Source organism: Parasteatoda tepidariorum, chromosome X1 (assembly GCF_043381705.1).
Source record: "Parasteatoda tepidariorum isolate YZ-2023 chromosome X1, CAS_Ptep_4.0, whole genome shotgun sequence".
Classification (NCBI taxonomy): Eukaryota; Metazoa; Arthropoda; class Arachnida; order Araneae; family Theridiidae; genus Parasteatoda; species Parasteatoda tepidariorum.
Window position 1 is genome coordinate 70,138,987 of NC_092214.1, and position 17,335 is coordinate 70,156,321.

The 17,335-nt window shown below is 27.6% G+C and overlaps 1 protein-coding gene across 2 annotated transcripts in view; it reads left to right on the forward strand.

Moving 5' to 3' along the window:
- The window catches only part of LOC107451013 (proton channel OtopLc), a 95,993-nt gene that overhangs the window by 32,942 nt on the left and 45,716 nt on the right, over positions 1–17,335 (forward strand). The window contains exon 1 of one of the 2 annotated variants that reach the window (XM_071187244.1): positions 5,126–5,348. The exons of the other annotated variant lie outside the window; for it this stretch is intronic. Within the exon in view, the coding sequence (XP_071043345.1) occupies positions 5,230–5,348 (119 nt within the window). The 5' untranslated portion in view covers positions 5,126–5,229. Of the gene's footprint in view, positions 1–5,125; positions 5,349–17,335 lie in introns of those variants that run through there. 2 annotated transcript variants of the gene reach the window in all.

Genomic DNA, 17,335 nt, shown 5'->3' on the forward strand with positions numbered 1-17,335 from the left:
ATAAAATTTTGTAAATCCAGCATAAATATTTATTTAAATATAGAAATTTTTATAAAAACTAATTTTTTTGTCTTATGTTTTTTTTGCTACAACTTTAAAAATATTGTTTTTTAAAAATGTGATAAAAATTTGTTAAAAAGTACTCAAGATATGAGTGCTTAAAGTAGTTCTTTTGTATTGCGCATACACGGAAAAAATTTCAAATTATTTTTTCATAATTTTATAGTGAATCGTTTTTTGCATTTAATGAAAAAAAATTATATAAATATCTTAAAAAAGTAAAAAATATGAAGCGATTTCCTAAGAAGCTTTTGTATTTTTAATGGAAAACTCACAATAGTCAGGAGTTTTCCACAAATTTTATTATGTAGTATTGCAAATTACACTATTTGATAATGATTGGACAGCAAGAACAGAATTAAATATGTGGAAAACCCCTGTTCATTTTGAACCTTAAATACAAAAACTACTTAGAAAATTGCTTGAAACTTTTGCCGTTTTCAAGATATTTAAATCAGATTTTTTTTTAGTTAGTTGCCAAATACGATTCACTTTAAAATTATTAAAAAATAATTTAAAATTTTTTCCGCTCATGCGCATTACATACTCATATCTTGTGCAATTTTTAACAAATTGTTTTCAAATTTTAAACAATAATTTTGTAATTAATTTAAAATTGCTCTAAAAACTGAATATTTTTAAAATTATTGCAAAAAACATAAGACAGAAAAATAAGTTTTTAATAAAAATGTTTAAATCTCTACGTATGTTTAAGCTAGATTTACATAATTTTATGTAGTTATTTCAAATAACAGCCAAAGTAGTTGACTTTCTGGCGTATGGTGTCCAAAAATATTTGTTTTCTTCAGTAATTTATTTTCTGTCTCGCAAACTACTGAAAGCTTTAAACTTTATAGTAAAGGGTGAAAAATCGCATGAACTAAATACTTCTAAAATTATTAAACATTCCTCTAAGTATTTCTTGAGAAATTCGAAAAAATATCAGATAACTGAAAGTGTTTTTTCCAGTATTGTAGGTTAGTGTATGTTCATATATTAACTTTTTTTTCCCTATTTCCATATGGCTCTGAATTTTGAAAATGACCCATTTGACCGAATCTCTGGTTTTCAGTATAATTGTGACGAAAGTATAGATTAATATTTGTTTAATTTTAAGACTCTTGGAGAGATTTTTGAAGATTTTTGTAGATAACAGAGCTATTTTCATTCACTTAAAGTCAAACTTATTCCTTTTTAATAAAATAAAGTGTTAAACATAATTTACAAAATCAGTAACGCAAATTCAAACTTAATTAAAATGAACTAAACTCAAACTTAGTTTACAATCAGTAACTTAAAAAATAGGTTATCCCCGAGAGTTTCCTTTACAATCTCTCTCTCGCTCTCGAAAAATTCTTTCTCGCGCTCAAAATCGTTTTTTTTCCTTCTCCGAATCAGCTTTTTTGGACATAAACCATTCTTCCCCCGTGTTATTCAGTTGCCACGGGAAATGTGATGCATGCACTCATATTTTGCCCCATATTTAGATAAAGTAGGAAACTATATGGAAGACTTACAGTAAAACAACAATAATAGTTCTCAATTTCTTGAAATAATCTTTAAAAAAATATCATTGGTAGCTCAATTTCGTAATATTTACCGAGCGATTTAAAGATGTTATGGATAAAAGTACAACAATGCAATATATGTTTTAAATTCTTTTAATTATTTTTTTTTAAAAATCGAAGCGGATATGAATATAAAACTTCAGGAAATGTTTCTAAGAATAAACTTGGAAACCTAATTTTCATTTTTACCATTTTAATATATTGAGACTTTCCATTGTTTTCCGAGATCGATAACATATATTTGTTACGAAAGAGAAAAAAAATATTGCTCGTTTAACCCTTTCTGGAACAGCAAATTTTAATTGAAAATTTTAATCAGACCGGACTTTAGCAAGTGCTACCTCAGACTGTACATTCTAAGTGAAGCGACATACTTCAGCTCTTTGTTGATTAAAGAATAATGATTGCCAAATGCTTAAAAGCAATTAGTTTCATATTTCTAGAGATTTAAAGCCTTTGTTGGATTAGTGATGCTAGACTAGCTGCACTTTCCAGAAGGGGTTAATATTTTCTTCTTCTTTAAAGAATAGCATTTATTCCCATTTTTTTATTCACCCATCAAAAAATACTAATTATTGAAAGAGGTAGATCGGAGAATGGTCATTTAATGGGCAGTTTAAATGCTTATGAAAGCTTCAGATAGCTTCTTGCTGTTTAAAATTTAAAACTTAAGTCCACGCCTTTCATTTACTGATCGCGTTGTTAATTCCAAAGACTATGGTGAAAGAGGAATTAATGCTTACAGTTGTTCCAAGTATTGGTTGTAGAATAGAATTTTTTTTTCAGAGCACATCTCAAAAGGAGAAAATAATAATAATAACTAAAGTTAATTTTGAATTTTATTGATACATATGGTATATTATGCAGGGTAATTTTAGATTTAAAAAGCAATTAACACTAAAATAACATTTTCATTCAATTTTAGAACATCAGATGGTCTTTAATAACAGATTTATGCGAAAAACTATCTGCATTGCCATCTTTACGCTATTGAATGAGTCTCTAAAATAGAAAATAACATTTTTGGTTCAAAAAAATTAATAAAAGTACGAGGAAATACTTCAAAATACTTGAAAAGCTATTTTAAACGTTAATAAGTAAGTTTAGAGTACTTACTTTAATTTATTTTAAGTTAAAATGATAGCACTGCTTCAATTATTACATTAGGACAAACATCAAAACACTAGATTGTTTTTTTCTAAATACCTTTCAAATAGTAAAATATAAATTACCTTGTAATACCATTTTCTGAGAATATTATCACGTATATAATCTTCTTATTTAATTTTTTTTCTCTTATTTAGTAAGCACTTGAAGAATAAAAAAACATTTAGTAAGCACTTAAAAAAATAGAATAAAAAATAGCGATACATTCGATCAGTTGAAAGCATAAATGTCCGAAATAGGTCCTTTTTGCTAAAAAAGAACAAGTTTTTAAGGTTCTTTATTATTACAAGTTTTAAAGGTTATAATAACAAGTTATTAACAAGTTTTTAAGGTTCTTAATTATAAAGATAACTTTTGCAATAAATTACTGTAATCCTTGTTACTAGACAGAATTATAAATTTACTTCACCGACTTTGCAGTGAATTAAATTCAAACTTAATTGTTGTTCGAGCTTAAAGTTTAGAACTGTGTTATGCTCTCTCTATTTGAAAACTAACTTCTCATTTTTTTTTTGGTTGATTATTGAAATTTTTTTCACGATTTCTCTTAAAGCGGTTTAATCGTTTTATAGAATAGTAAATGATAACGTTAGGAGGTTAAATTAATCCTACTTTACACATGGCGCTGTGAAATAGATGTTCGAAATGTTCCTTCCAAATACTGCATTTTAACAGATTGTGAAAATACATAATTTACTATTCGAATTGATCAATAATGTAGTTAAACCTCTGTAATATTCTTCAAATCTGCACTTAACTAAAGCTGCAGAGCACAGTATTATGATTAAGCGTGCAATAACAATTTTAACTGGGTAACAAGAAGTTTACTGGGTGATAAGAAATAACTTTGATTAAGCTTATTATCAAATATTTTCATTTACCACCATTATTAATATGAGCTCACATCCAAACATGTTCGGTAGTGTCGTCCATTCTAGTGATCCAGCATGAAGAACTAAATGCACTCAAAGAAGGGCATCAAGACATCTTTATTCACTTTTTTTACAGCACAAGAATATCCAATTTATTCACCAGACTTGAATCCAATGGAGTTTCCGTTCGATTCATCTTGGAGACTAAATCTCGCAAGACTTGCCATTCCTAAAAACTCCTTATGCAAAGAAAAAAATCAAAATGTATCACTATTTGAGTTGCGGCCCATTGCAGACAGTTTTGTGACACGTAAACAGCCATTTATATGGCCAAAGATGATAATTCTGATATTCTTCTGTAAAAAGGTTGCAGAGAAGTCATATTTTTATATGAATTTGAAAGTTGTTTGCGATATTTTAACAAGTATTTAGCATATCAGGTATTTATGTTGAACTTATTTCCTGTCACCCTGGTAAACATTTTTTACATGAGAATCTTTCGGAAATCATTTATCACGAGTCTCGTGTGAAATTATAGAGAATAAGAAACGGATAAGAAAAGAATAAGTTATGTAAGCTGCAGAAAAATATTGGTAATTTTACAGAATTAAAGTAATTGAAACTCTGTAAGCCACTTTTTGGCTTTTAGATATCAAGCTTCTTCCGGCTCTTAGACATCAAGCCTCTTCCAGTTCTGAAACCACCAGAGGCATTACATTCGGGTTGAAACCAAACCACTTAGATACGACCAGATAAAGTGCAATTCAATCACATACCCAGCTTTTTGCACGAAGAATCGAACCCCAGCAGAAGTCGGGGCAGGCAAAGACTTTATACACTAAACCTTACGACAGGCTGCTTATGAAATAAAAGACATTTAAACATCTAAAAAAAGCCCTTTTAGTGCAAAAATCCGGTATTTAATGTAACTCAGTTAGTAAGAAACTTGCCGGTAATATGCGTTTGAACAAGAACTAATATCATTTAACAGAGATTCTTAGTATTTTTTCAGTATTTTTACAAAAATTTTAGTGTACTTTATTCCAAGATAGAAATACAAAGTCATTAAGAGCAATTTCTTAAACTTAAAGCATCAAAATTATTCAATATTTTTTTTCCACGCATGGCAGACTCACATTACATATATGCTAAAATTGGATTCATTCCATCACAGAGATTCATCAACATAACAATAAAAGAAGCGTGGGAAAGAATTGAGACTTAAAAGGTATAAATCATTATTTTTTTCTAACAATTAAGAAATTTTTACGCAATAGTTTGGCGGTAAATGTACTCAATTGTTTTAACACAAACGCTTTTTTAACAAACTCAGACTCTATTATAAGTTTAAAGGAAGCTAGTAAGGGAAAAAAGAAATAAGCTCACAAAACCATCACACGCAAGGGTAGTGAACAATGCAAAATGAGATTTCTATGAAAATTTTCAACAAAGTCTCGCATCTTTACAATTATAATGTAACTGTTGAATGTAACCACCTTTTCACGATCAATTTGTAAGGTTGTGAGGGGACAAAACAATTTTTTGAATCTTTCTTTGTTGGAATGACTCTTTGTTTCAATTTTTTAATGAAGAATCCTAAATGCGTATCAAGTATGTCTGCAATTCTAATAGCTTTTAAGAAATCTTTTGAGTTGCAACTGTCGAAGATTTTTATGTCCCGGTAAGTTTATTTAAATGTGTTCAATCAGATTTTAGATAAAAAATATCTTTGAATTTGTTTATTCTAACGTCAAAACATAGATACCACTTTCGATAAGAAATATGGTAAAAATAACTTTTAAATTTGCTTTTCTGTAAAAATGTAAAAATACCTTCTAAATATTGCTTTTTGTAAAAAAATATGGTATAAATAGCTTTTAAATCTTGCTATTTTGTAAAAAATATGGCAAAAAATAACTTGTAAATTTTGTTTTTCCGTGAAAGAAATATGGTAAATAGCCTTCAGGTTTTGTTTTTCAATAAGAAATATAGTAAAAAGCTTCAAAGTTTTGCTTCTCTATAATAAATGTGAGTCTGGAAATGTAAAAAGTGGTGACTAATAAAAAGAAAAATCAATCAATAGGAATTAAAATTGGTAAAATATTCCGATTTCTTTTAGTCTTTTTTTTTTTTTTGTTAATGAATGGTTAAGAGGTTTTTGTTTTTACCACATACCATCTATGATGTTTCCGAATGAGCATTTTAATTAAGAAATTGCAATAATACTGTATATAATTTCTACCCCGTTTTTGTTAGCAAATATCGTTTTTTTTTTAAATAAAGAAATATAGTAAAGAGCTTTCCAGCTTTATTTTTTTTATAAAAAGTATAGTAAATAAAGGATTCAAATTTCGCATATTTGAAAAAGTATTGCAAAAATTGTTTTCAAATTTCGTTTTTCTTAGAAAAAATATGGTTAAAAATTGCTGTCAAACTTCGCTTTTCTTAAGAATTATAGTAAAATTAGCTTACAAATTTTCATCATGATACCTTAAGCGTGGTATAAAAACCATTTCTTCGATTAATTTTACTTTTCAGCATTGATTTTTTAAGCATAGCTTTATTTTTAATGCTAATTCATATACAAAATTTAAAGAAAAAATTTTGAAATTTTAAAATTTGCAAAATTTTTTTCCAATTGCTTATTTTTTGTATTTATACTCATACCTGAGTTTTTATAAAAATAACGAAACTCTTTTAAAATACTAGATATCAAGTAACACAAAAAAATTTAGGGAAATATTGCGTAATATCTAGTAACATGAAAGCTAGTTTTTTTTAGAAAAAAATTTACATTCATAATAAACTCAATACTTCTTAAATTCACAAATATTTCCAGACAAAATGTTAATAACATTCATATAAATTATAAAAATCGAATTTCAACAAAATAAAATAAAAATTTAATAAAATATTAATTAAATGAACTAAAAATTTCGTGAAAGTGAATGAGTAAATGGATATTTTAGGAATTATAATAATATAAATATCTTTAAAGTATAATCATCCTCTATGCTTATGACCTGTATCTTTAACATATAACATTCATTGGGTTTTCCGTAAACACCGACCTTAATCCATATTTTTGAGCAGTGGTGACTCAGGGTACAAAATGTTCAACATCCGATAGGTGAACTGGGTTTAAATCCCAGCAATGGCTTCTGGATTCGAATCCCACACCCGGCTTGCACCGACCACAGTGCTGACGTAAAATATCCTCAGTGGTAGACGGATCATCGGCATGAGTTCCCTTGCAGTTAAGCTAACCATGGGAGGTTTTCCTGGTTTTCCTCTCAATGTAACGCAATTGCGAGTTAGTTCCATCATAAAGTCCACCACAAAGGCCAATTTCTCCCAATTACTGACTCGGGAGTTCCCTTGTCTTCTGGATTGGGTTCAAAATTACAAGGCTACGGAGTTGAACATTAGTAGTCGTAAGCCCAAAATTGGGTCGGCTGTTCAATGACGTTTATAGTATAAAATATGTTCCTTTGTTTTAAGCTTCGTCATTTTGATCAAAACATGTATTTTCTTCCTTCATTTAAACTTGGGGACTCAAGATGTTAAACGATGTAGTTTTAAGTTAGAAAAGACAAAGTTTGAGTCAAATCCTGTTGAATGTTTCGGAATAAAAAAGAGACAAAATGTCGTATTTTTAAATATTTTTTTTTCGTGCATTATATCATATGCGTGTCAAAAGTGGAAATTAAACGCTTATATCATTATTTAGAAATATTTACAAAAATGCCTAAGCCGAAGCTTAAATATTCATTTCATAATTTATAAATATTCGTTAAGAATGACTCATGGATGATTGTGAGTGAATTAAACAATTTCAAATAGTTACGAAGCTTCATTTTGTAGAAGAAAAACACTCAATTGTTTGTTATCTTAATATTCCTTTAAGCATCATCAACTGTTTTAATAATAATAAAAAAAAAATAAATAAATAATAATAAAAAAATAAATAAATTTAAAAAAAAAACAGATTGGTTAATGATAAAAACAGATGAATTTAAGTCAAGGGTGTATCCTGATTAACTAGAGACATATCCTTACTGGATATCTCGCACCTATACTTACATCTTAAGAAAATTACCTTCCAATTAAAGGAACAGAGAAAAATGTACTGAGGAGCCGTAATCTGGGAAATATGGTCCCAATAGTTCGCTCCAAAGTTTGAACCCCTTAATGTTGATCATACTTTTTGAGTATTTAGCTATATCTCGGGAAATTTTTAAGCGAATTGAAAAACTTTTACACACAATTTTTGCACATTTATATCATATCGAAAAAATCGAAAGAAACATGCTCCTTATATCTACGTTCTTTTAAGGAAAAAATAATTATCTAATGACTCCAAACTCAACTTCTGCAAGAAAGTATCCCAGATTCAGGGGGGTAAGGTCAAGTTTATAGATAAAAAAATTTAAAAAAAAACATTTAATTATTTTATATATGTGGGGCCCTCTGCATCCCTTTGATTTAACAGGCACCCCTCTGCTATTCGCAACCCTCTGCCTGTTAAGGGTCAAATCAAATAGATCAAATATTGGCCCCTAGATCAAATATTGGGCGAAATTTTCCTTCGTGCAGGACGGAGGATTTTTTGATGGCACTAAAAGGGATTGATGGACTAAAAATATTTTTGGACTTTTTAATGAAATTAACCAGCATTTATGTTACATGGAGAGGAAGACAACAAGAACCTCTCTCGGTTAGCCTGACGGCAAGAGGACTCTAACCCATGATCCATCTACCACTGAGGATATTTTATGTGAGCACTGTAGTCGGTGCAAGTCGCTTGCGGAATTCAAATCGACCAGACATTGCTGGGATTCGAACCCGGTTCTCCTCATTGGAAGGCAAGCGCTCTATTCCCTGAGCCTTGCTCAAAAATATGCATTATGGCCAGTGTTTACGGGATACTTTGCGTGTGTTACATGCTAACGATACAGGTCATAAGCATAGAGGATGATTATACTTTAAAGATTTTTGTTTGCTAACAGTTTGACCAAAGCAGGTGCTGAAAAGGCCATTACGACTGTCGCTCCTCTTACTTACTTGGAACATTTTTCCAAATGTAAGGCAAAGAATATGGCCATTTGGACGGTCCCACCGGTACACTCATGGTATCAGAGTAGGTGTCCAGGGGGCTCCTTGGCTCGGGGCAGCAGTAGACAAGAACATACTGCCATTACTCATTTCCTCCGTGGACACCTGTCATCAATGACTTATATCGATGGTAATAAACATTTCTAAATCTGTACTAAGTGTTCTGCTGCCCAGGCCTCCCCCGACCACATTTTATCTGTTGGTGCTAACCCCTGTTGGTGCTGGACTTTCTCAGAGTGAACGAGCTCATGGACCTGATCTAGCTCTGCTGGTCATGGGGATGAGAACAACACGATTTTTTTATTATTATAATTCCAAAAATGCCCATTTATTCATTCAATTTCATCATTAAATTTTTACGACATTTTCTCGAAAATTGTTTTCACCTTAATAATACTGCAATTTTTAATACAATTCTAAAAATGCCCATTTATTCATTCAATTTCATCATTAAATTTTTACGACATTTTCTCGAAAATTGTTTTCACCTTAATAATAATACAATTTTTAATCAATTATAGAATTTCCAAGAAAAGACTTCATTAAAAAAAAACTGTAATACCTCTGTGAGGAAAAGAAAATTTTGAAGGAAAATTTTTTTGAGTAGAAACAAAGAATATCCATCAACTAAGCTGTCTGAAATTTTTTTATCGATTTCATCCGAGAATAAAACAAAGACTTCGCGAGAAAACAGATAATCTTCATTAAAGACTGCAATTGCAATGTAAAATTCTGCGAAGAAAAGTAAAAGTAAAGAACAAAATAAATAAAAGCAAGTAAAGGAACAAAATAATAAAAGAAAGAAAGAAAGAACTAATCCGATGGGACTTACTCGTACAGGGAATTGGTTTTCTTCACGACATCAAAATTTAAAATGACGACACGACATCTCACAAAAGCGCTTTGCAGCTCGAAGCTGTGTAATTATCTCATTACATTTATAAACAATCGCAATAAATACAAGGACACAAATAAATACAAGTGTTTCATTTTTGAAAAATCAAAACATTATCTTAAGGAATTACACAACTTGTGTTGTATATTTATTTGTCAATCGGTTCAATAATTAAACTAATAGAAAGAAATTCTTACTTCAATTAAGTATAATATTTAATAACAAGATTCTTACTAAAAAATTATTATTATTTTTTTTTTAAAATTGCATATTGTTTCACAGTATTAAGATTTATTTTGAAAAAAAAATTTTTTTGACTTGGGGTAACTTTTATTTCGTCTTATGATTCTTAGATGGCAGCACGGTTTTCCTTTTCGACTCGTCTTTATTTAAGTTAATATTAGTTAGCTCCAAAGCACTTTGAATAAAAAAAAAAAAAAATAAATAAAAAAAAAAAAANAAAAAAAATAAAGCAAAAACTATTTATTTTAAAACATGTTTCAAAACAAGAAAAAAAGACATTTCGTGATGAAAAAAAAGAAGACATTCCATAAAAAAAACCAAAAATTCTTTCTTTATAGATTAACTACTGTAAAACATAAAGATTAATTTTTTTGAAATTTAAGTCAGTTGACAATTTAACTTCTTTTTTTTGTTTTTTTTTTTGATGAATAACAAAATATGTCTCAAAGAGAACTCACTAAGCAATATAATATTTTTGTAAATTCAATTTAATTTTTGTTTTTCTTTTGTTTCTCAAACTACAACGTATTTTTTATTTATTCATTTATTTATTTTAATTTTAAATTAAATTAAAAGAATCAAATGAGGGTGTTTCACTATCGTCAACGCTACAAAGTTTGATTCGCCACGGCTATTCCGTCTTAGTAATTTGTACTGCACTATATTTTGAAATCTTTTTCCTTTTATGGGAAAAAAACAGTAAGAATTTATGAAAACTAGCATAGTGTTACAAGGCTTTAAAATACAAACAATTTTTATTTTTATTCATTAATATAGTTTTTGAATTTTATTCGATTTAATAATAACTAAATTCTATTTCGACATTTTGGTTTTTTTTACAACTTTTGATTTGTTTGCAGTTAGTAAAGTTTTATTATAACTATAATTAATTGCTATAATTTATTAGATCATTATTTACTATATTATTATTTTCTGTATTATTATTTACTATATTATTATTTTCTATATTATTGTTTACTATATTATTATTTACTATATTACGATTTACTATAATATAATTTTTAGAAATTTTTATTTATGAAGAATAGTTTTTCCCATTGAAAAAATTATCGAAATTTTGTCATCACCTTCGTAATTTTCAAAATTAAGGTAAATGAATAAACATTTTTTTTTAATAATTGAAGAAAAAAAAACAAGAATATTGCATGCGATTTATAAACAATATATACGAATCTGAAGAAGAAATTTTCATACATCATTAAATATATCGTGCAAACCTGAGATTTATTATAACTGATATTTATTATAACTAAAAAAATTAACATGCGTCTGTATTTATTTATATGAATTTTTTTCTTTCTATATGTCATAAAAACTTAACGAAATTTTATAATTTTGAACTGTAAACGGTGAATAAATTACTATGAATTAATAATACTATCATGTATTCAAATTAGTAAGAGGGGAATTAGCATGTGTGCAAGGCATTAAAATACTAATAAAATGCGAAATTTCAATACATTTCAAGTTATTTATTAAGAACTAAATTACATTTCAATTCTATTTTCTCTTTTTTATTTACCTGTGGGAAATTTTTCTTTCCTTTTTCTTTCTTTTATTTTTTCCTTATTTTCTTATTGAATTTATGTTTTTTATTGTAGAAACAAATTATACTGTACCAAGAACATTAGTTTTATTCCTTTAACACAACTAAAAGTGTTAACACATTTTAAAATTTTTGAAATGCAAGAGGTGAATATGATGTTTTTTACAATATAACGAAAAAATAACAAGATAAAATTACATAAGATCTAAAAACGGAATATAAGATTTAGAAAAACCTCCACACGTTACTAAATGTAGTGCAAGTCTTAGATACTATATTTACCTATTTTTTATACTTAAAAAAAGAAATAATTTATATTTTTCGAGCTGTAGATATAAAGAGAATATTATACAAGACGAATATTTAACTAAATAAGCAATAAAAATAACAACTAAATCAGCAAGTACTTACAATAACAATAATTAAATATGCAAGGAAACAATAGTTTAATAAGCAAAATTAATTAAAAAAAAACTTTTTCAGAATAATTTTACCCAAGTTTTAGATAAGACACCATGCTTTTTTTTTATTTTTTATTTTATTTTATTTATTTATTTATTTTGAATTAAGTTGATATTTTAATAAACGGGATTTTTATCATTATTATTATTTATTGGTTTTAATGTATTTTCTGGATTCTGTGCAAAAGGCTTAAAAGTTGTCCGAGTTCATATACAGGATGCCCAACTAAAGTCTTTAAACTTTCAAACACTGCATTTAGAGTTATAAATTTGGTGTTTCTGTATAGTAAAGTAGCTTTGTGCTATCCAATAAGACCGTTTAAAGCACTAACTGCTAGAAAACAGTAAAGTTATCATTCATATCTCGAAAACAATACAATATAGGAGAAAAGGAAATTGCAAAGTTGTAGAGTATCTTCGATTCAGTACGAAGTATGGGCATTTCTTAACTGAAAATAACTTAATTGAAAATAAATATGAATTTTAAGTATACTTTTTTTTTTTAAATGTAGTGCGGAAAATAAACAGCGGATAAACTTAAATAACTTTTGATCTAACGATCGGATCTTCACGCTCTAAGACTCAAACTTAATAGTTCGAGAGGGTGACCTCAAATGTTAATATAATGTTAATTTTACTCTTATTTACTGCTCCCTAATGTTAATTTTACTTTTTGGGCATTTCACCATATCTTGATAACTTCCTCAGCGAATTGGAAATTCTTTGCACACAATTATCTTTTGGGCCAGAGAGGGCATCCCCGTTTATTCAGAGAAAGTACGTTTTTGTGTTAGCTTAAAATATCGTCTGCACTAATTAATTTGCATATTTGAGGTCACCATTAAGTTTGAGTTTTAGAACGTGACGATACAATCATTAGATCAAAAGATATTCAAGGTGGTCCATTTTTTTGACGCACTGTACACATGGAATAATTTATTCGCGATTTCCTACATTGTAACATGATCTTGAATTGGGTTGAGCTATACCGATCAATGAGCTGGGCTCTAGAGTTTTAATTAAGTGTTAGAATGGTATACAATTCTGTTGTATTTTTTCACCTAAAAAATGCTATCTAATAAATAGACAGTGTGCTTATGGAGAAGTTTCAGAAGTATGTTGACAAAAAAAAAAGCAAAAATAAATAATAAATTTTTCATGCAAAATGTATTGAAGTACATATTAGCACATTTAAAGAAATAACAGCGCAGAAATTTTTAGATAAATATTTTAAATTATAGCCTTATATAAAAAAAAATTAATGAATACTCGCTGAATTAACTAGTTTTAATATAAACCTTTATTTTGAATAAAATTCAGATATTGATATAATAAGTTAGTTTTATATTACATGTGGTTTTTATATTACAATTTTTCGAATTAAAGCAGAATAAAAAAATTTAAATTTTGTAGCTGAAGCTAAAATTTAGGATTTATTAAAAAAGCTCCAACAGTTAAAAAATTGCAGTGAAAATTGAGATTTTTGCTCTTTATTAATACATATCAATCGACTAAGAGTGTAGTGAATGGGGTATACCTGAGAGCGGAGTACCTCCACTACAATTTATCGATAAAATCTCATCTCTTTTTCAGTTATGCAGTTTCTTATTAATTGTATTTTTTTTTTATTTATCGTAAAGTTTGTTTAGCTCAGTAGTTTTTTTATTTGCAGTTATTATTTTATGTTTCCTTAAAATTGATAAAAAGGTAAAAGTTCAGTATCATTTCTTAATGCGACTGCTAAACTGCTGAAAACATAATTTACATGAAATGCCTAAGTCACTCTCTAAGGAGCCACGTCTCCAATCACTATTTTCCGTTCCAGATAACTGAGTAAATTCAAAAGAATTTAAACAATTCTTATAATAAACATACTTTACACGAAATACCTAAGCCACTCTCTAAGGAGCCACATCTCCAATCACTATTTTCCTTTCCAGATAACTGAGTAAATTCAAAAGAATTTAAACAATTTTTATAATAAACATACTTTACGCGAAATACCTAAGCCTCAGTCTAAGGAGTCACATCTTCAATCACTATTTTCCGTTCCAGATAACTGAGTAAATTCAAAAGAATTTAAGCAATTTTTATAATAAACATACTTTACACGAAATACCTAAGCCTCAGTCTGAGGAGCCACATCTCCAATTACTATTTTCCGTTCCAGATAACTGAGTAAATTCAAAAGAATTTAAACAATTTTTATGATTTAGTGAAATCTAAACTAAATGCAGTTAAAAACTTAAGTTTCTATAATACATCTGCATGTTATGACCGATAAAAAATTTTTGGAATTATTGGCATTTACCCTCTGAAAGGTTTGCCACTACACCAGTTAATATGAATAATATTCACAGTTATTTTTGAGGTCAGAAAAGTTAATGAAAATTGTTTTTAACAACAAGAAAGACTTATTTTTATACTTCAGTGCCATTCATGTATTTATTTTTCTATTTTTTACAGTTATTAGCTACTAACACAATTTTTTGCACTTCCTCAAGCTCCGTGTCTTTTTTTTTAAAACTCATTTAATCAATAGAAGAAGAAATATTTATTGGTTTGTTTCCGAATTCTCGTTGACAGATTCAGAACAAGTAACAATACGGATCTGAAATTGAATGACCCGAATTATGACAAGTGATTTTAATTAAATTCATTTTAATCAAACAATAAAATATTGGACATGAACTCATTTAAAACTTTCATGAACAGAGAAAAATTTCGTCACAAGGTGTTTTCCAATTTAAAATTTCTTTCTTAGCTATAATAAGAAATCCTTTAGATTTTATGGATTAATAGTACAGTTTTACGACTTAGGGTTTTAAGCTGAAACAATAATCAATATAAATGATAATTTATATTATAACAGAGAGAAATATTCTTTGGGCATTAGGTGCAGGTAGTAAAATGCATAATTTGCAGCATGCTCCCCAAAGTTCCCTGAATATTTAAACCATTCAAATGATAACGGTTTATTGGAAATTCTGGTTTTTAAAACTAGTTTTCTTTATGCCGCACATTCAGTTAAAATGCAAAACTGATAAGTAAATTTAACCAAATAAATAGTTTTATGCTTGGTTTAAAGTATCATGATAAAACTACTAAATTTTATCAAATTTACCAAATTTTTTCACAGATTATAAAACCATATTTTATTGCTAATTTTATCAAAATCATTATCATTGCGCTTCGGCAAATAATCACCTGGCCTTTTGGTGTTATCATAGAGCCAGAAATATGATAAATTTCTCCATGTTATGGTAACTTTGTCCATATCATTTTTTTCTTAGTGTACAGAAAACTATATTATTATACTTTGATTAGTGTATAGAAAACTATATTATTATACTTTGACCAGTGTATAGAAAATTATATTATTATACTAATTACTTAGCCCATAAGAGTGATATAATTTAATCACTCTTAGTTAATTAAAAACCTCTAATTTCAATGACCAACTGACAACTAATTGTCTTTAAAATCAAAATCACGTAGTCTTTTGATTTCCTTAAATATAACTTCTTTTTTTTTTAAAAAAAATGAAAGATATTTGCGATTTCCTAGAAATTTAATAGTTCAGCTGGAAATGGCTTCTTTTACGATAGAGAACCTCCACACGGTTTCTTAGAGGAAACAAAAGTGTTTATTTAAACACTTATTAGGAATGTACTAGTATTTGGAATGAAGGGATTTCTTTAACATAATGGCATTTGAAATGAAACGGTTTCCTAAAATTTATGGTATCGGAAATGAAATGGTTTCTTAATAATAATATTGAAATTGAAACGCTTTCTTAATAGCAATGGTTTTTGAAATGAAACGGTTTCTTAAAAATAATTGTATTAAAAATAAAACTGTTTCTTAAAAAATTTTATTAAAGATGAAGTGGTTCCTTCAAAATAATATTATTAGTAATGAAACGGTTTATTGAAAATTTGTATTAGAATTAAACTATTTCTTAAAAGTAATTTTATCAGAAATGAAACCGTTTCATTAAAATAATTGTAATAGAAATGAAACGGTTTCTTGAAAATAATTGTAATAGAAATGAAACGGTATGTTCAAATTAATTGTTTTGGAATTGAAACTGTTTCTTAAAGATATATCGAATAATAAATTGAGGACTTAAAGATGTATTTGTGTTTTTGCGGTTCCAAAAATTTTGAAAGATACCGAAAGAAGGATGAAATCGGATAAAACTAGTTTACTTATTTTGCTTGAATTTTGAATTGTTCTAAATTTTAATGATATGGTATTTTATGCATAAAATAATGTTTTCTCAATTGCAATATGACTGAATATATACAAAGACTTTAAAGTGATCTCGGACACAAGTCTTAAAAATTTAGGATAAATGTAGATAATTTTATTATAAATAAATCAAAAGCGGTTAACATTAAAGCATAGTATTTTCAGTTATGCTAAAAATTAAAAACATCAATTTTTATTTTTTAATAGCATAGAATTTGATTCCTTTGCTGAAAGTACTGTTATAGCTATTTCAAGAGAAGTAAAGAGGAAATAATTATTTGCAGTATTTAAAAAGAAGAAGTAAATTTTCATTTTATTGGGTACATGCCTTTTTTCAAGAATAACATGCAATAAACCAACAAAACAAATCTCACCCTAAATAAATTTTACTTAATGAATAATTTCACAAACTAATTGCCAATCTGAATGGTTTAAAGGATTGGCCTCAAATATGATAATTAATGCAAAAAATTTATTTACGGAATCATACACAAAAACGTACTTTCTCTGATATATAAACTTCATTTCAACAAATTTTGATTTTTGAGCATCAAAATAAAGGGCAATCTGAAAAATATAGTTCCAATAGATCTGTTAGGAAAGTTTGCTCCCTTAATGACAGTTTCACTTTCTGTGTATTTTGATGAATGACTCGAAAAATTTTGACCCGAATTAAAGGTTTTTTGAGCACAATTATCAAATTTGTTCCTCCAAAGATAAAATATTTTAATCATTTTATTTAATGGTGGTCGAAGAAAATTAAATCGTGAGGTGAATGAATTTTTACGTTCTTTGTAATTTTAAAAGACTTAACACAAAATGTAAACAAAATCGTTGGAATAGTTCTTAAGAAATAAAAATACGGTTTTTATTTAAATTTGAAAACTCAAAAACTATTCAATCGATATTTTTCAAACGCTGTATTTGATCATTTAAAATTATACAGTTTGAAAAAAGGCAAAAATTGTTTCATTTTTTTCGTGTCTGATTCTGTGAAAAACAGTTAGGACCAATTAGTCATCATATTTGTCATCATTCTATACTTTTATTATTATTTTTCTTTTTCCCTTTTTTCATTGTTCTGTAATTTTTCCATGTTTTCTCTACATTTTGAACTTATATATGAGTTCTAT